The sequence below is a fragment of the Coturnix japonica genome, chromosome 9 (assembly GCF_001577835.2).
Source record: "Coturnix japonica isolate 7356 chromosome 9, Coturnix japonica 2.1, whole genome shotgun sequence".
Classification (NCBI taxonomy): domain Eukaryota; kingdom Metazoa; phylum Chordata; class Aves; order Galliformes; family Phasianidae; genus Coturnix; species Coturnix japonica.
The window spans coordinates 9805537-9824978 of record NC_029524.1 but is presented as its reverse complement, the minus strand read 5'-3'; the positions used below and the strand labels follow the sequence as shown (position 1 = coordinate 9824978).

The following is a 19442-nucleotide window of genomic DNA, read 5'->3' as shown; positions in this document are numbered from 1 at the left end:
GTAGACCCTAAGCCAATACATGCATGACTTACATACCTCACCTTGGTTTTACTAGCAAGAAAAACTTTCCTCAATGCTGAAAAACTGAGGACGGGAGCAGAGACTGAACAATAAAAGTTATTTAGGAAAGAGGAAAGCAGTTGGTTTTCCTGTCGTTTCTGAAGAAACTTAGCTCACTTACTGTAGTGTGAGTATAGCTTATTGTGAATACTGGGGTTCATAAAGTCTTTGTTCAAGAGGATGTATTATTAAATTTCATGGCATAAATGTTTGACTACTAATGGGCATTGTGTGAATAAGAATGCTAATGCTACATGACAGAAATACATAGGAATTGATAAATGTGAAAGGTGATTGGAAGATGCTGAGGAAGATGTTGTGGAGCTGGTTGTCTCACAGGTAAGGGGAACTCTTGCAGCCCAGGCAAGGAAACAGAGACCTGCTACACAGAGGGAAAATTAGACCATGAGATGAAGAAGCCACTTCAATCAAAAATTAATCATGTAACGAGACCTGATGTTGGAATTAGTGAGACAGGAGGTAAGAAAGATTTAAAAACAAATAAACATAAGCAACAAGCAAAACAAAATCTGCTGCCCTTCTGGGGTGCAGCAATGAACCTAGCCGGCAGAGAGATGTGTTGTCTTATATCTGGGCTGTGTAAGCTGTCTATACATGCTTTCATGACACATGAATATATATATGCTGTACCAGGTTGGATCACTCTAGGATTTGGATGTGCTGTTCTGTGCTATGCCTTTTTATAGTCCCCCTCCAAAACAGAGCAACAGTATAGAACCTAGCCCTAGGCCTCAAAAAGTTGCATCTGAACCTTCATACCACTTGCACATCTTCTGCTGACTGGATGGTCAACTGAATGTTGTTGCATTGTAGAGTAGTTACAAACAAATAGGTTGAGCACCTAAAGCTTCTGTTGCGTCATTTGGTATAAGGCATCTGGATGCTTACTTTCCTCAGGATGTTTCCCACCCCTGTTTCTGTGATCATTCTGAAGAATCCTGAGTATTACCTGCAAGTTAAGAAAGACACCCTACAGATTTTGGCCTGGAGAAACATCACCCTCTGTTCTACAAAGACATTTGACATGCTACTTGGGGTAGCTTTTCTTCCATTGCTTTCCTGTTAGCACTGATAATAGCAGACCCGTGTGCAGTAGGTGGCAGTGCCGGCATGGAAATGGCAGCTACAATCCTAAAGCCCGCATTGTGAGCTTCCCTCTGGTTTTCTTTGTGGAAGCATCGCAGATTACACTATCTCTGAAGTATGTATTCTCTGCATGTGTGTGGAAAGATAGATATTTCCCACCAAACCTTCAAAATCTTCAGCTGCAAATGGAATGATATGCCACTGGGCTAATAAAAAATGTATGTGAAAGAATGTGAGAACACACTGCCAAAAACTGTGTAATGCCCTTAAAGATGCACTAGGCTTATAGTACATGCAAGAATTTGGGTCTGTGATTTCTGACATAATCCACAGCTTTGCAAAAAGTTATGATTGTATCATGGCAGGGTGCATCAAAGGAGTCAGGCTGGCTTTGTTGCTGGTGTAATGGCATCGACTTACCTTTGAGGTGACTTTGGGCTTTATACACAAGACCATGATATGGGCTGAGCAGCCCCAGGGCCGTGAACACTTGGGAAAGTGAATGAGAAAGAGGCAAACCAGGCCAAGGGCTGCCCCTAGGGCTCTAGTTGTCATTTTCTTTTTTGTTTATTTGTTGGTATTTAAGCTTGCTGCTTGTGTCTCTGCTGGTTTAACCTTTAGCTGACCTAGTTATTGAACCAGAGCAGCTGGAAGCAGATAAGGAAGTCAATATTTCTCCACTGATTGCTGTATATTGAGGAGCAAACAGGCCCTGCTGAGGTGAGTGGCATGCAGGGGCAGCCCGTGGGAGGTACATGGCCACAAGCAGCTGTAACATGGGGCTGTGCTGGCTTACAGTGTTGTACTATGTGTGCCCCAGATGCCAGTCTAATGGTGTTTTATAGCTGATACCTTAGTTACATCTTCCTGCTCTAAAGTACAGTCCCTTTTGTGCAACTGTCAAGCTCCATCTGAATGCTGGAACTTTGTGGCAGAGCTGGCATTGGCACATCTTCCCAGAGTATCTGGACTTGCATGAATGTGGCTTTGATAGGACGAGAGGGGATGACCTCAAGTTGCTCCAGGAGAGGTTCAGCTTGTTTATTAGGAAAAACTTCTCCAAAATAGTGACCAGGCACTGGAACAAGCTCCCCAAAGAAGGTATGTAGTCACCACCCCAGGAAGTGTTCAAGAAGAGGGTAGATGTGGCACTGAGGGACGTGGGTTAGTGGGCAGTATTGGTGATAGATGGACAGTTGAACTAGATGATCTTAGAGGTCTTTTCCAGCCTTGATGATTCTATGGTTCAATGCTTTCTGCTTCACTGCAGCCCATTACATACCTGGGCTGTTGTGAGCAATCCTGAGGAGCTCAGTTCCACACCCTTTGCATTTTGTTAGTGACCTTTCCCAGACACTTGATCAGCTTGTGTGCTGTCTCCAGGTTTTGCTGAGGCTCTCCAGTCACGTAATATGAGACAGAGCAATGCCTGGCCCAGGGAGCTTGGGCAAAATAAATCCTAATTATACAGGTGCTGTGTATGTGTGCCAGAAACCTAGACCTTACCATCTGAATCCTGTTGTCTTTCCTGCAGGCACTCTTCCTTTTTAACAGATGTACAACAGTGACTTCAGGTTTTTGTTTCTTTCTTTGTTTGTTTGTTTCCTTTCTAAATTGCCATTGAGTATGGCTGTACAGTGGAGCAAAGTCTTTATTGTTTCAGCAAATTTCTCATTTTTCAGGGAGCAGAATGTGTGGCTCCTGGAAAATGCAGGCCATTCAATGGACTGAGGCTAAGCTTGCTGGCATTCTGAGTCTATATTCTGCTTGTTGCCAGACTGGGTAGAAAAGAAATACAAGTAAAGTTGTTCAACACAGACAAGGGCTCACTGTGCCCTGTCCTCTTCTTCCACTGAACAAACTTTGCAAAGGCCATGAGAGGTGGTGAGCTAACATTAACATGCACCAAGCAATAAAGTCAGCTATTGAAATGAACAAGAACTTACCTGTGTGCTGCAGCACATATTTTCCTATGGTGGGGGGAAAAAAAAAAAAAAAAAAAAAAAAAAGCAAAAAAGAGCAAGTAGTTAATATTTCCATGGTAGAGAACAGAGCAAGAGACAGGAAGGTAAAATCTCTGTTGAATAAATCAACTCACTTTATGTTCACTGTCTGTGCTCAATTTATGGCATCAAGATACAGAAGCAGTTTATGCAAAAGTGCTTGTTAAATTTATGAAAAATAAATTATGAAATTCACTGGTGGTTAGGTATGCTTTGAGGGAGATACTACCATGCAATACGAAGTAAAACATGAACTAATCAGCACCTCTTAAGCTGCAAATATGAAATCTTTATAGCAAATAGTTTTTTTCCTTGGGGTTAGCAATTCAGTAGTTATGCAGTGAAATCAGCAAATGCTTTCACTTTCAGATAAACTCAAACTGAATTTGCAAACAAAAATAAGCACTAGTTCAGTTTTATCTTTTTAAAGAGGTAATGAGGTGTAAACATTAATGAAATATGTTTGACCTCAAAATCCTACTGAGCTCAGCAAAGTCAAAAGCAATTAACTGCCCAGGCCAGAAGACACCTAGCCTCAGCTCAGACCCAGCCACACCAATATTTCTATTAGGCACAGTTGGGGATAGTAAGTTAATATAAACTGAAGATTTGAATCTGACCCTTCAAAAAGTCAATATACCTGTCATCAATGGAAAAGAAACAAAAGAATGATGCTAAAAGTGACAGAGCTTGGAACTGCATATTAATCAAGCTGCAGCCTGGGACCCTTAAGGGAGCGTGACGGGCACTCTCCTTGGAGACATGCTTTGGTGCTACTTGATGACAGGTATGTAGAGAATTGTCACAGTTCCTCGAACTTCATCCTTTCCTTAAGGCAATTACATTCCTCTCCACCTGAGCTACCCACGTTCCATTCATACCAATTAAAATGCTTTCTCTTCAGCCAGGGGGAAGAACATGGCATATCCATCCTGGTCAGGCCATGACAACTGATGCCGTGTATCCTTTTTGCTGCTGAGGTAAGGCTGTACTGATAAGGTATTTGCAGATAGCTTCCCACAAAATGCCACTAATAGCTGGTGACTGCTGACAGGCTGTCAACATAGCATCAACAGTTTGGTCTACTGAGGACCAAAATGTGTTAATATAGGTTATGTTCTTGGCTATGATATGAAGGTACGTAGGAGGAATGTAGTGAGTGTGACATTCAGGTCAAAACAGGTGATTAATTACCTCTTCTTGCATCAACATGTAAGAAATGCGATTCCCTCTCTAAAGAACAAACAATAATAATAATAAAAGCAGGCAAATAGAATTATGGATGTGCTACATTCCTTTTGACCCCACATTGTAGGTTTTACTATTTCCATGTGTTAGGGAATTCTCTAAATAATGACACTTGAATCAATTATTTCAGCAGATTTCAGTTAAAGAGTGGCCTCCTTCTTGGAGATTCCTGTGCCTGTAGAGCAGAAACCAAGCTGAGTTCCATTAGTCCTTTGATAATAACTGAGCATTTGTCAGTGCAAATGGGTACTTCGGTTCGAAGTGTATGTATGTGATTCCTGGATGAGATTTAGTGCAAAATTAAGAATATATTCCATATGTTTAAAATCTTTTGAAGACATTCAAAGGAATCAACCATGTGAAAGCAATATTTGCATCCTCTGTTAGCACTAAGAAGGCACGGGATTCTCTATAGCATAGCTGCCAGGAGAAGACTTGGGGCACCTGAAGAGGGCAAAAGTGCTGTGCAGCATGACTGTAGTTGAACAGTGATGAGTGCTGTCTCTCAGTGACCTGTCATCATGGACAGCCATCTCAGGCACAGTATATATGTAGGAGCAGACCTTTGCTGATACCTGTTTTCTGGATCTGTGCTGACTGGCATGTATTTTTCAGTGGATTACGTGGAGGTCACACCACAGAGAGTTGCTGCTCCCTTGCTGTCAACCACTCATCATCTAAATTAGGTGTTTTTACATGTTTACTTGCTGAAATATCAAAGCCTTTCTCTGCCCAGTCATGCTTTGGTTATGGAGCCCCAAACTGATGGGAATCACAGACTGAAGTCTGTGTGGAGTTTGAAGTGGATGGACAAACACAGAATCAACCCTCTTGCATGATGACAGGCTGATAGATCATGACTGTTCTCTTCTACAATGCAAAGAAGCAAAAAGGAAAGGAATGACCTAATTTAGTCATAGAGATGTATGGTGTGACAGGAGAGTTTTCCTAAAAATGCACATAAAATGTAAGTCCATCTTTCCTGTAAGTGCTTGGGCAGCAGCTGACTTCTGTGACTCACTTCAGAGAAATTCCTTGGGAAAAAGGTTAGCTTTCTCTGGGACAAAAAGAAAGAGTAAATGATATAAATGGTGATTGTAAAGCAAATCCTGGCCTAGAATTCCCTGTTTGCAGTGGATCAAAAGCAATCATAGCCAAGAAAAATTGAAAAGCTTTAGTAAATTCACTGTCAAAGGGTATATGCTTTCTCAAGCAGAGCTCTGCCTTGGAGGTCAGCCTGGGAGTGATGATTCCTTTTAAAGGAGAGGGATTGCTGGCTGAAAATCATGAACATTTAACCAGTAGTTTTTTCCCCACTCCAATCAGACTAAAATGTGGAGTAATCAACAGTGGAGTTGTGGCCAAAATATCTTCCCCAATTGCCTGCAAGGAGGAACAGCCAGAGTGGAAAAAGTGTGTGGATAGCCTACGTGCAGTTGTGTTCAAATGTACAGGCTTGTTTATGGAAGCTTATATTCAGCTGCACCATCAGATGTCTCAATTATAGTCCTGGAGCATAGGGGGAACAAAACATTAGAATTATGTTGGAGAGCTATCTAATTCACCACACGCTTCCCCTCCTCTCCCATTACCCACTCCCTTTGTTGCAAAAAAAAAAAAAAAAAAAAAAAAAAAGTCTTTGCTTTCTTTTCCAACAGCATAAACATTGCAACATTTTTCCTTTTAAATCCTAGAGAGTGGAGAAACATTTGTAATAACTCAACAGAGTAAATGCATTTTGACATGCAGCAAGCCTGGCTGCTAATGAATGGCAGAAGGAAGATACGAAGAGCATGATTAAATGGCCTGCTCTTATTGAAACAGTGGGAATCTTCATCCTCTGATCCCAATTTGGAAAGAAATATACAAGGTACCAAGAAGAGGCTGCAATAGAGATTTTGCCTAAAGCAGTAAATGATTATTCTTGGGTTTCTGTGATTTAGAGGAGATTTTCTTCTGCCTTTATCTTGTCTTTGTTTTCCTTGGAAATTGCATCATAATGTTCTCTCTGGCTCTAGTGGCTGCTTCAAGCATGGTACAATTTTAGGATTATATTTTGGTTTGTGAGCAAGTGATTTCTACTCTTTGACTTGGAAAGCCAGAGTGGTTCTCTGGGGAGGTGAACCTTTGAACCAGGCAATGTGTATAGCCTGTGGCAATACTAATATTTCAAACTGTCTTTATATAGTGATTTTAGAAGCCCCCATGGCTCAGTAAATATTTAACAATAGATTTATCATCATTCAGATGGTTAGTCCCCTGCTAGCTAGGGTGCTGCTCAGTGTGCTTTTGCATACTGCCACTGCAATGCTGTGCAGGGTGTCTGATGCTCATCCTGTGACAAGAACTATCAAACTGACCAAAGTGATGGCAATAATGAAATTAATAATCTGCAAGGATGCCTTAATGTTCCTGTCTGAAGGATGGAGTTCACTTAGCACTTTTTCTTATCTTGAAAAGCTTCCCAAAGGGCTAATAGAATCAATGTGCTATTTAGTAGGGTGGGATTAAAACACTTCTCCTTCAGTTGACAAACTAGAAACATTGATAGTAGTTCCTAGTTTCTTGCATGCACTACAGTTTCAAAATGGCTTTCATGGACACTATTTTGAGAAGCGGAAACCATGGCTTTTATGTTCTCTGGCAGCCTGAAATCCTTCAGATGGCACTGAACATAGAGGCCAGATCCAGCAGCTCCATTGAGCTGTATTCCACTTAGGTACACAGACTCCATCTGGCAAGTAAAAAACTCCAGCCAGAGGGGTATGATTAAGTGATATATAGCCTTGGGACCTGTTTCTTGAATCTCATGAACTAGCAACTTCAAAAGGATCTTGAAAAGAGATGAAGGCCACATGACTGGAAATGTTGTATTCGTTTTTCAATGCGTTTACCAAAGGCCTGGAAATGAGTGTTGCTGTTTCTGAGCACCAGTCCAGGTTGGAGCAAGCTGGCAGACTTAGAGACATTGACTCATCTCCACACAGAGCTGGCAGAGCAAAAGATAATTCATGACAAAAGGGGACTGAGCTAAAGACAGTCACGTGTCTCTGTCCTGAAATGCAGAGAATGGAATATGTACCGACCCTCAGAGATTTTGAAAGAGGCATTTATCTTGAGACCAGGCTAATGCAGTGCTAGCACAGCCCTGCTGGATACACAGGAATTTTGCAAGAAAATAGATGTTTGCTAGCAAATGTGAAGAGGCAACATCTTGAAACTAGGAATAAATGCAACAGAAATGCAACAGAAATGTTATAAAAAAAATGTTTTAAATGTTTTCTGCAAGTGATGTTTGTCTTTATAATTTGTATCAAATCTATCTGGATGGAAAGAACTTAGTAGTTAATACAAAGTTTTATGGTCTTTCCAAGCCGTGCAGCAAGAACAGTATTATCCCTCACTTTCTTTTTTTTTTTTTTCTTTTTTCTTTTTTTCTTTTTTCCTTGTTCTTTTTTCTCTTTTCTCTTTTCTTTTTTCTTTTTTCTTTTTTTCTTTTTTCTTTTTTTCCTTTCCTTAGTTCAGGTGTACAAATCCCACTCTGGGAGCTCAAATAGAAGAATTAAGATCATTACTTCCCACTATCTGTGAGGAGCATTGCTGCTGAGCCATCCTGAGTTTTGCTGGCCTTATTCCAACAAGGTTCTGCATTCTAGGATGAGATGTAAGCATCATATGAGAGTCATGTTTATAAGACTTTCCTGAAAGTAAGGGTTTTGTGGAGGTGATAATTTGCTAGGTAGCTGCCTTCCAGAGTTGGATACAGGGGCTATAAGGTTTTCCTTACTTCCTTCTGGCTATCATGCTACTCTTTAACAAAGTGTATACATCTCAAAGGCAACACAATGCATAAGAGTACTTGTATCTATTCATTTTCTGTGTTGTGATAACAGGATTTCTTTCACCTGGCAATTACTAGGAGTGTGCTGGAGATGTATGCTCAGTGCCTACCAACTTTGCTTCCTCATTTAGGTGGTATCCTGGGGCAGAATCTGTCTGCACAGCTTACCCAAGGACAGTATTAGTTTGAAGACTGTGAGTTCTGTGCTTCGCTGTGAAAGTGATTTTGGCTGCAGTCTTCTGGACTGTACATATCCTTTGGATGGCCAGAGGAAGAAGGAACAGCAGAAGGGAAGTGACCTAGGCATGTCAACATGTAATTCTCAGGTTGTGTCCAATTTTGGCCATGTTCTTAATCCCGTTTGTGATTGTATGAACAGCTATTCACAAGACTGGATTGCTGCCGGGCTACTTGTGACTCCTGCTGGTGATCATGGTGCTCTTCCGTTCTGGAGGAAGTTGCTGTTTAGTTTTCTTTAAATAGGAAGGAATTTCATTCCATCACATTCCCTAATGTAGAATCAATCTGTAGGTTGCCTTGTACATTGCAGGCCTGGGATTATCTGGAAGGGAAGCAGCCAGATCACCTCTGAAAATACCCTCCTGCAGCCCAAACTAAAGGAGCAGAATGTACTGCCAATGATATGACAAATCATCAGAATTATCATCTTTCTGAGCATCCAAATGAAAGCAGCACAAACTGTAGGCTGAGAAATTATTTCAGAGATTCAAAGTGGCTGTTATTCTGGCATCTGCTGAATGATATGCTGAAATATAATTAAAATTATAAAAGTTTTGAAAAGGGCCCTCTTGAGGCTCCGTTGGAAGTTCTCCACTTACTCCAGTCATTCCCCGAACAGGAGGTAGGTGAACACTGGACTGTGTATTGCTTGCCTTGAATGCAGAGCAGATTGTATCAACCAGAACCATGTTTCTGCTCACAGTTTGCCTCCCAGCCAAGCTGTCAGTCCCAAAGAAGGTATCTGTGCTTTTGCATGTTCACAGCACACCACCTGGAACCTAAAGCTTTTGCATTATTTCAGCCACTCCTGTCCATTTTACTATTAAAGGCTTGAGTCCATTCCTATCTTAGGCTTGCCCTGAAGTGGAGTTCAGTGCTTTTGTGCACTAGTATTGGTGCAACCTCTGTAGAAATGTTTTTCTACTACTGATTTAATCACACCTTCTCTTCAAATCCCCTTTTACCAAATAAAACTACATGCGTACATAATAAAAGGCAGAGAAGAAGATGACAGGAAGAAAAAAAAATAAAATCCACAAAGATAGAATTTATCTCCTAAATGTTTCTAAGTGAAAAAGAATATTCTCCTACTACTGCAATCATGAAATTTTCTTGCTTTCTTATGTCAGGGTCCTCAACTTTCCTGGTAACAGTATTTAACCATTCATGTAAAGATAGTATTTTTATTTTTCGCAGTGTGTTTTTATTGGCTGACACCTCTTTTGCCCTGTAAAAGGTTTTCTTGTCAAGAGGCAAAAGAGTGAGGTGTGCTACAAAGACATGTGGTATTTTGACCCACCAGAGAAGCACTAAAATAAGTAAGGTAAGTGACTCTCAGCTTTTCTTCACTTTTCCTGTGGTCAGCCTGTCACATAATGCTTGCTGAAGGCTGGAAAGCTGAAGGCTTTCTGTAAAGGCACTCTAGCAGAGCGAAATCATTGCCAGCCCATCTCCTGTCTTTCTCAAATCCAGCACTGCAGAAATTCTGCCAGGAGTTGTTCTGGGGCCATCTGGGATTCCTCATTTAGGTCACACAGGAAGTAGGAAATAAGTTTAAATTGATGCCAATTTTGTTTAAATTAACTTTAATTACTTATTAATATTACTCAGAAAGACCTACCTGTCAAAACTAGGTTTTGTCAGACAGCAGTTTCTATTTACCTTAAATAAGACAGCTGGAGAGAATGAGATCACTGTGGACAGGCAGAACAGCCATAAAACTCGCAGAGGGCAGGGTCAGGAAAAGAAAATCAGACCAAAACCCATTCTGGTAACAGAGAATATGAAATCTGATGTCTACCCTTAGGGGAATACTTGTGGGACAAGCTTCCCTGCTCCAGCGGTTTTCCCAAATTGCCACTCTAGGAGACTGGACCGGGGTTCTGAAAACTCAAAAGAAAAGAGAGTTTTAGGGTAACTCTTGGAAAACACATACTGACCTACCCTCCTCTATTGGCTGAACACATGGGACTCTCTTCAGTCTGTTTAATACCACAGACTTACTTCAGAGGAACATTTTTTACATTACGATGGTTTGTTGACAGAGACACAAATGCTCACATAGACTCCCAGTTTCAGACAATTTCATAAGTGCATTTTTCCACCAGTTCCTATTCATCCCACAGTAAATGTTTAAAAATTCTTTGCTTTAAGCCTGTTCTCTTGAATGTCAGTTCCTTTTCCATTACATTATTTTCTGCATCCCTAAATTTTAACAAATGCAAGCCTTTAAATTACTCATTATGATTAACTGTCCATTTCAACACTGCTCATTTGAAGTCCTGCAAAGCGTCTTACAGTTTATGGGGTGATGGGAATTAAGTTTTTACAAGATCAACCCTGGTCAGCAGGGTTTACAAGATGCACTCTGCAGGGCTTGATTTACTGCTTTTTGTGCCTACATTAATCATGTACAAATTAGTGCAATGAAAGCAAAAAAACGGGGATCAGACCTGGCCTCAGGCCAGATGCCTAAGACCTCCCTCAGTGCAGAAGCTCTGGCTTAAGGCCCGGTCAGCGGGATATTTTTCTCTTATGGTGCACACTGACTTCAGTAGTGCAGGACTGGGCCTCAAGGCTGAAGCAAGCATGTCATAAATACCGGAGGATGGACCGCAGACAGAAATCATAGCACGGGTTTTCATGGGCACTCATGTCTTGCTGCTCAGTCTCAGCGAAGGAATGTAACTCTCCTTGTAATTTCAAAGCCACTCATTCGATCTTTTGAGTAATTATGGGTCGACAGCTGATTATACCCTGGAAATGTTTGCTAGCACTATTAATCTTTTGCTCATTTGGGTTGTTTATGGCTATGATTATGAGCGAGTGAATGCAACAAAGAAATTTCTGATTGGATGGTTTGGGAGAGACATGATGAATACAGCCCAAGTGATTCACGCCATGCTAAGCAGTGCAAGGTGCTAGACATCCCCTGAAATGAGTGGCTCTGAGCAGTGTGGGGCCTCTCAGCCACTGACTGGATCGCATCCATAATAACAAGACTGGGGTGGCAGCTGAGTTCTTATTGGAAATGAGGATAAATTAAAGGGAGGCAACCAAAAAGAAACTATTTTCAGACAGCGAGAGTAGAATTTCAGTAACATTTAGTCTGATTCTTTAAAAATAAAATGGCTATGGAAGATTTCTTATTAGGGTTGAACTACTTATAGGTCCTTGTTAAGGAATCACATGCATATACTGGGTCAGGCAATGTGATGCATGTTTAAATGCTATATTATTGCCAGATGGGCTTTTAAGCTCGTATTGATGTATTTTTTAAAAAAAGCAGCAACACCCATGTATTTCTGTTTGTTTCATTCTAGCATAGTTCTAGTATTTCATAGGCTTGTGGTTGAGTGAAAGCAGATGCAGTCATTTCAATGAAATATACCTGCAAAACGTGATTTGCTATAAGTGAAAAGAGATTTTTCAAATTTTACTTTGGAGTATTATTTTTTTAGTACTATTCTACAATGAATCCCTGCTATTTTCATATACTATCTTTAATTCATGTAAAATACTGATCAATTGAATTTATCATTCAAAAAGGTGAATCATTTATTTGGGAAAATAGGCATGAATTACTAAGCTAAAGTCAAAGGGAAACACTCAGGTTATCAAGTATTTATGATATGAAACTAATAACACCTTACATGCAAAATGTTTCTTTTTATTTGTGGAGTATTGCTGCCAGTGAAGGAATTGCTGACAATTCCTTCTGTCCCATAGTTTTCCAGAGACTAATCTTGTATTTGTTTATTTTTTTCCCCTTTTATTGATACCTAATAATCATCAGTAATGTTGTAATATTAGGGAGGGGAGCTTAATGCTGCCTCATTGCAGCATCTGATCAGAAGGTTTGCTTCTGGTGGGGCTCCTGAATGAAGGAGGTTTGGACTCTTAGACGTGCAGATTGAGATGAGTTCAAGGACAGGCAAAACCCAGCAGGAGCACATTCTGTGGTTTTCTGTTTTTCTTAGAGTATAATACAAAGTAGCTGGAAGATATGAAAAAGGTCTCTTAGAAGAAGTTGTAAGTAATCTCTGGTCTGCCTGGCTTGTTTTATGCGTTAGGTTTTACAGCTTGTCTGCAAAAATCATTGTGGAAGATGAACCATGCCTGAGTGCATGAGGGCTGGAGAACTTCTTTGGAGAGAATGGCCTTGCAGTCACTTCTTCAGGGAATGATGATGTTTCTGCCTGAAATGCTGGAGATGGAGAAATCATCCCATCTCCATCCTCATCCTCATCCCTCCTCATCCCATCCTCATCCTCCCTTTCTTCTTTGTCTCAGTTTGCAGTATGTAACAACTTTATTCATTTCATGGGATGGATGTAATGAACAAAGGGTGAATAGTAAAAGAGAGCTGCTGTTCCTTTGTAAATACTGCTAAGGCTTTGCCACCTTCATCACTGATTTCCTACGCCTTTCTCTTTTCCTCCTTGTTAACTGCATTACCCAGATGACTGCTGATTAAACACATCTGAAGCATCAAACCTCTGCTGCTGATTTACATGGGCTAAGTAAGATCCTTCCTCCTTTGCTGCAGTTTGTTTGCAACTTTTATAGTTCAGAAGGCAGCTGCCTGTCATGGAACCTGCTTTCTTCTAGCTGAAATGATGGGCTTGCAATGCAATGAACTACATTTGTTTCCATTCCACGTTGCAATACTTGTCCATATGTTGAAACATAACATTGTTGGTGGTTTAGGCAAGATGGAAGTTGCCAGCCCTGTGATGATTTCATGCAGTTAGGAAACAGATGGGAGGAGATGGGGATAGAAAGGAATATCTGGACATCTGAGGAAAAAGGCACTGAAGGAGTAGGGATTCCTAACAGCTCTGGGAGCTGTTGTCTCCTGCAGAGGTCCCCAATGTTTTATTCTTAATGAAGGTTTGATAAGTTCAGAAATCAAAGGTGCAAATGATGACAGTGTAAGACTATGTCCTGGGATACTTGTACACGTTGTTTCTGCGGTTAACCTCTGTAGCACAACATGCATACTTGCATGGTACAGAAGACACTGCCTACATTATTCCTTAGAAATCTTAATTTGAGGCCAAGTTCCTACTTCAGAGATTTGAGAATGCTGTAACAGCACTAACCTCCAGCTGCCAGCTCAGGCCTTGAAGTCGGCATTTCTGGACAAAAGCAGCCCTTCTGACCCTGTGTCTGTAGAGGCAGGGCCAGACAGAGCTCCTGGGCATTCTGCAGCCTGCCGCGCTCAGTGCTGGCATTTCACAAGCATTTTCCTTTCCGTCAGGCAGAGCAAGGCCTCTGGGGATAGGAGATGGCTTCACCACATCTATTGCTTTGCATGCACTCCTTTCAGCTCTGTGTTCTCCTGGAGACAAAGCTTGAATTTTCTAAGAAAATTCTAAAATAAAATTAGTTTAAAAGAGACCAAGGAAAATGACAAAAGTAGAAGTCTTTAGTCAAATTCTGGCCATGTACATGTATTTTTTTCTATTGCAGTTCTCTCCACCCATTTTTTTGTCATACATTAGAAATGTATCCTTGCCAGCTTCCTCCTTTACTTTAATTATTGCATATTTACATCCTTCTTTCATTAATAGTTTTCATTCTTGTCTACTACTGTCTATGTGAACATTTAGTTAACAAAAGGCTTCCTGGGATTTCTCTGATACCTCCTCCTCTTTTGCATACCATTGGTGTTCACATCAGGGTGTCGTTCCACGACCTGTGTACTGGTGTCTACTGAAGCTGTGCTGCTGCCAGGGTTGGGCTGTAGTTCCCTGGAGCACTGTGTGGACGTGACGCTCAGCTGATGGTTTTACCCTCAATCCTCAGGGCTGAGCTTTCCTGCTTCCTGTCTGTGGGAGCCATGACCTCAGCTCCATGCTATTCTGAAATGATGCCCAACAGTCTTTCTTTTTCCACTCTGGCTTTATTGAAGAAATCTGTCCTTTCTTTCATGGTTGATGATATTCTACATATCTACCGTGATTTAATTCCTTCCCCGTGGTTTCTTATTTGTCAGCCTTGTAATTACATGTTCTTGACATCTCTAAGTACGTGTTAACCAGACCTGAAATGAGATCTGATCTGTTAGGAACTCTTTCTAAAAGTTTCTTACCTGTTTTCTACCTTAAGACTATAGTTGTAACTGTGTTGTTTGTTGTTTTTTTTTTTTTTTTCCATCTTCCTCCAGTTTCTTATCTAACATCATAACTTGATTCTTGAAATGAATGAAGAACTGCTTGCAGTGTGCCCAGATCATGGCATTATTCACAGCCAGTGCAGCACTCATACTGTGGAGCAGCGCTGCTCCTTGGAAGGTGAGCAGCCACACAGGGATGTGAACTGAGCAGTGCTCATTGCCTGTACTCAGATGGTGTTTGTTCTCTGATGAGTCTCTGTGAGCCTGATGGAGGTGGCAGGAGAAAGTCGGCCATGAGTAATTGCCCAAGAAGCAAAGGGGCTTTTATTTTTAATCTTGTAACTTTCAACTGCAGCTTCACTGACAGGTTCCTTCATTTTCCACATTTCCCTGTTTCTCCTGCACGGGCTTTCTCTGTCCTCAGAACTGCTGGGACCCAGGGGTGAACTTCTCCTGTGCTCTCTTTCCCTGCCACGTATTTCCTGATGCAGCTCTCCCAATTAGCTATGCAAGCACTTGGGCACGTAATGCTGGGCCTGATTTCTGCTTGGGATTCCAAACTAAAGGATGCCACAGTCAAGTTTTCCTTTCTTTCACCCTTATTTTTCACTCTGTGGATCCAAAAATCACATCTGGTAGGCCCATAGAAGCATTTAAGATAAAAAATGAGGTGTCAACTTGACTACTATATAGGTGGATCTGAAATACATGAATCCTTCTTTCAGCACGACTTTTTTTTGTTGTTGTTTGGATGATGCCCTTGGTCCTCCAGTAATATTTCCAAGGCATAAACCCTCACTGATTTCAACAGACCACCATCTGCTTTTAGGATTATATGTGATTTATTAGCGCTTATGTTATTATAATTTTTAATACACCTTGTATTGCAGCAGAAAGAAAAGTGTGGGAATAGCGGACCTCAGTGCATCTCCTTCATTCCCACCACGGTGCTGGCTGAAAATAACGGTGCCCATGAAAAATGAATTTTGTTGGTTTTGTTTGGCGTTTGGATATGGAAATGAGGACGCTCCTTGTGTTGGGGTGCTCGCAGCGATGCCGTTCCCAAGCAGAGCAGGCGCGCAGTGCTGTCACCGTCGTCCCGGATGGCTTTTGTCGCAGTAACTCCTTCGGACACGCTCTATCGCCGGGCTGGGGCGCGTCCTTTCCGCGCAGCGTTGCGCTCCTGCGGCTCCCGAGGGCGGAGCTTGGCGTCCCCGCCCCTCCCGCGGCGGCGGTGTGCGCCCGGGCGCGGAGGCCACGAGCGGCTCCTGTTGCGCCGCCGGGCGCCCTCGCCGCCCGGGTCCTCCCACCGCCGTATAAAGCCTGGGGCGGGCGGCAGCGCCCTACGCTCTGCCCGCCGCGGAGGAGGAGCGGTAACCCGGCGCGGCACCGGCTGCTCCTGGCGGCGTTTTTCCCCTTTCTCCCATCCCCGCCCTCGGGGCTGGCGGCGCGGGGAGCGGCGGCGGCGGCGGCGGTGCGGAGGGGGAAGATGGCGTGGAACGGCGCCCGGCCCCCGCGGCTCCTCCTGCCGCTGCTGCTGGCCTTGGCTCTGCCGGCGGCGGCGGAGCGGAGCCCCGGGCCCGGCCCCGCAGGTGAGGTGCTGGGCGGTGGGAGGTGCGGAGCGCGGCGGGGATGCGCTGCCGGAATGTGCCGCCGGCTCCATTGTGCTTCCCGGCTGGGATGCGCCCGACGGGAGGGAACCGCGCTGGTTCGCGGTGCGCGTGTGGGAGCTGCCGCTTCTCCCCGGTTATTTCTGTGTTTCTTCTATTCTTCCGTCGCCTCGTGTTTTTCCTTGCCGCTCGCAGTCCCGGGGAAGGGGTGCGGCCCCCGGTGCTCCCCAGGTTGTCGCCTGGAGGAGCTGAAAGCGTTTTAAATCGCTGGGGTGAGTCATGCGGCGGTAGACGCAGGATTCAACTTCGGAAAAAAGTAAAAATAGATTCCCTAGTGGGAAGGGAGCGCCTCTGACTTTCTCCCTTCCCCCCCCTCTTTCTCTTCCCTGCTCCCCTATAAAAGTGCTGATGGGCGAGGGGATTTTCCACGGCAGGGAAAAGCACGGTGTCATTCGCTCCTTGCCTGAACTTCAACAGCTCGTGGTTAAAGTTTCCCACTTCGTGAGAAAAGTGAGCTGGAGGCTGCCGTGCCTTTTGCTGGCCCTCGGAGGCCGCCAGCTTTCTGTTCCTTGTGTTCTGTAGTCACGTCTGTAGGAAGGTAGAACGCAATTGTATCTTCAGCATGTAAAATAAAAGAATGCATGCAAGAAATTCCCTCTGAGAGGTGTCCAAACATGTGTGTCGATCTATATGCCAAAACCGATTTCTTATCCAGTACTACTTTAGCATCTGTATTTTTGATTTCTGTTTTGGAAATAGAAAGCTATTCCATCCTTCTGAACTATTATTGCATGAAATCAAAGTTTTATTTCCTGGCTTGTTTACTCAAGTGTGTAATAAAGTTATTTTTATTACATAGCTTGATTTTTGCTTTGGTACATTGAAGGCAGCTTGTTTTTCTGAGACATGAGTTTACTCCAGCAAGCTCTGAGTTTGGATAGCTGATAACCAGTGTAAGAAAAGTTGGTGTTGACAAACCCCAGGCTGCTCGCTGTGCTGCTTGCTCCCAGCTTTTTCCTTTTACTGCTTTCAGCCACTCTGCAGAGTTACCTGCGGGTTGCATGTGGCTCTTGCTGGTGCTCTGGGCAGTGTGAGCATCGCAGTCCCATGGCTGTGGAGTTGTGTTCTCCTGGGGTGTGTTTTGGGTAAGACTCAAAGGTCCTGTGTCTGTGGCAGTGGGGCTGTGAGGATGCCCCCGTGGCAGCTGGTTGCTGCAATCAACCACATCTTTATTTTCCTCCTCTAAAATATCTACACAAATAATGTATTTTTTTTAAGCTGCTTGATCTAGGCGTGAGATCTTGTGCTGATATAAAGTAATGGTTGGCCTGGTAATGACTCTTGGTTTTAAATCCTGTTGGTGTTCAAAGGCATGAGACATAGTGAGTGCATAGTTCAGTGGTAGATGCAGCATTGTGTGATACAGCAAACCAGAAGTAGGCTGCTGTATCTATATAAGTGATAAAAGTGATGCTATACAAATTGCAATACCAGAAAGCCCTGTTCTATTTTATATAGGTGGTCAAACAATAAAACCCTATTCTTCTTAATTTAAACAGTAGTAGACTGTTTTGGAATGTAGCTAACTGCTGAGTGCAGGCTGCTCCTTCAGTAGCTTCTTGACCCCAGCGCTGCCTGCCGTGTTATTTGATTTTGTGCCAGTTTTAACCCTTAAATGTTTTCCTCCAGTCTGTGTTGTGTTGCTTGGTGAGGGATAGAGCATAGAGTGCCTTCCTTTGTAAAAATCCATACACCTACGTGGGCTTAAACTTCTGTGGAGTAAAGATGCAAAAGTTTTGGTGTTAGACCAACAGCACTAACGTATTCCTGTTGTGTTGTTGTTACTGAGTACCAGTTGCTTGCCATGTAATGCAGTGCAGAAAAGATATTTGTTGCTATTTTCAGTGTTCCCATGAGAATGTTTTATCAATCAGTTCTCTGCATAGGAAACTACCCTGCCTTCTCAGAGTCCATTCCTCAGTGGCTGTGGGCTTGGCTGCTTGGCTGTATGGCCACGTAGCCACCATGGGTTGTGACGGCATTGAGCAGGCCTGCTGCATTGCTGCTGTCGGAGTGCTCCCAAAACATGTAGAGTGGGTGGAGGTCAGGGCTTGTAACAGGGAGTGGAGGTAATTTCCAGAGCCGACGTGGCCAGGATGTGTCCTGGATCTGCAGCAGTACCCGTGGCCAAGCTGCCGGCTGTGCTCCGCCTAAGTGAGCCTTCCCTGCTGACCGCAAGTGCTGCAGGCACTGATGGGTATTGGATGTGGCTTGAAGGTGCAGTAGGTGCTGTTGTGAATGCTAGTGACTTCTTTTGGCTCAGCCAAAATGGACACTGTGGTGACAGTGACTGTAAGCCTTTCACTGAGGCAGTGCAGTAAAGGAGCAAGGGATTTTGATCATATAACCACCCCTGTGTACTTACTGAGAGAACTGGAAGGCTCAGCCTGTTTTCCCCTTGGAAATGGTACTATGAAGAACTCAGTCTGCTCTCTTGAAGTTGAGAGGCTGTACAATTTAGAGGGAAAACAAGTAGGAGCTTTTTGGCCAGGTTTTTTCTTTTCTTATGTGGTGAAGGTAAGCCACAGTAGTGAATGTGATGATGCTTTTCTCTGCGATAGGCAGTGCATTTGGCAAGGTCATAAAAAAAAATTGGACCAGAAATGCATTTGTAATTAAAACAGCTGTGACAGTTCTTATCTGTATTTGATACTCTCAAATGCTGTCTGAGACAGGATGGCTTTGCATGGAACGTATTTCTGTCAAGGAACTAACATGATTTCTGATAGGTTTCTTTGCACTGATTGCATCTACTGGACAGTCATGGTTTGTGTCCAGATTCCTGGCTTGTTTTTTCTTTTCTTTCCATCATTATTGCTTACTTAAGGAGAATCGACTCCCTCTTCACAGGGAAGCATTTTGTTTTGTCTGTTGAATTACCATTATTAAGCTGCAAGATCAAAAGGAACATCGTTCCATTTGTGTAAAGCCACTAATCTGTTTAAAATTTAAATTAGTTGACACTCTGCTCCAGTGAATTCCCTTGATGGGGATGTGTCACGGTTTGAACTAAAAATCCACCTGCGCCCATGACAGGGGGCCGTGGGCCCCAGAGGGGCCCTAGGCCGAAAGGAAAAGTTAATTAGGAAAAAAAAAAACAGCGGCAACGATCTAAGGAGGCACACTTATTTACTAAATACTATATCGAAATA

The 19442-nt window shown here is 43.0% G+C and overlaps 1 protein-coding gene across 2 annotated transcripts in view; it reads left to right on the top strand.

Annotated features, from left to right (window-relative positions):
* The first annotated feature begins 15840 nt into the window (after positions 1–15840).
* The window catches only part of PLOD2 (procollagen-lysine,2-oxoglutarate 5-dioxygenase 2), a 50461-nt gene continuing 46859 nt past the window's right edge, over positions 15841–19442 (top strand). For both annotated transcript variants that reach the window (XM_015871497.2, XM_015871496.2), the window contains exon 1: positions 15841–16212. In XM_015871497.2, coding sequence (XP_015726983.2) covers positions 16110–16212 — 103 coding nt within the window. In that variant the 5' untranslated portion in view covers positions 15841–16109. The remainder of the gene's footprint in view (positions 16213–19442) is intronic.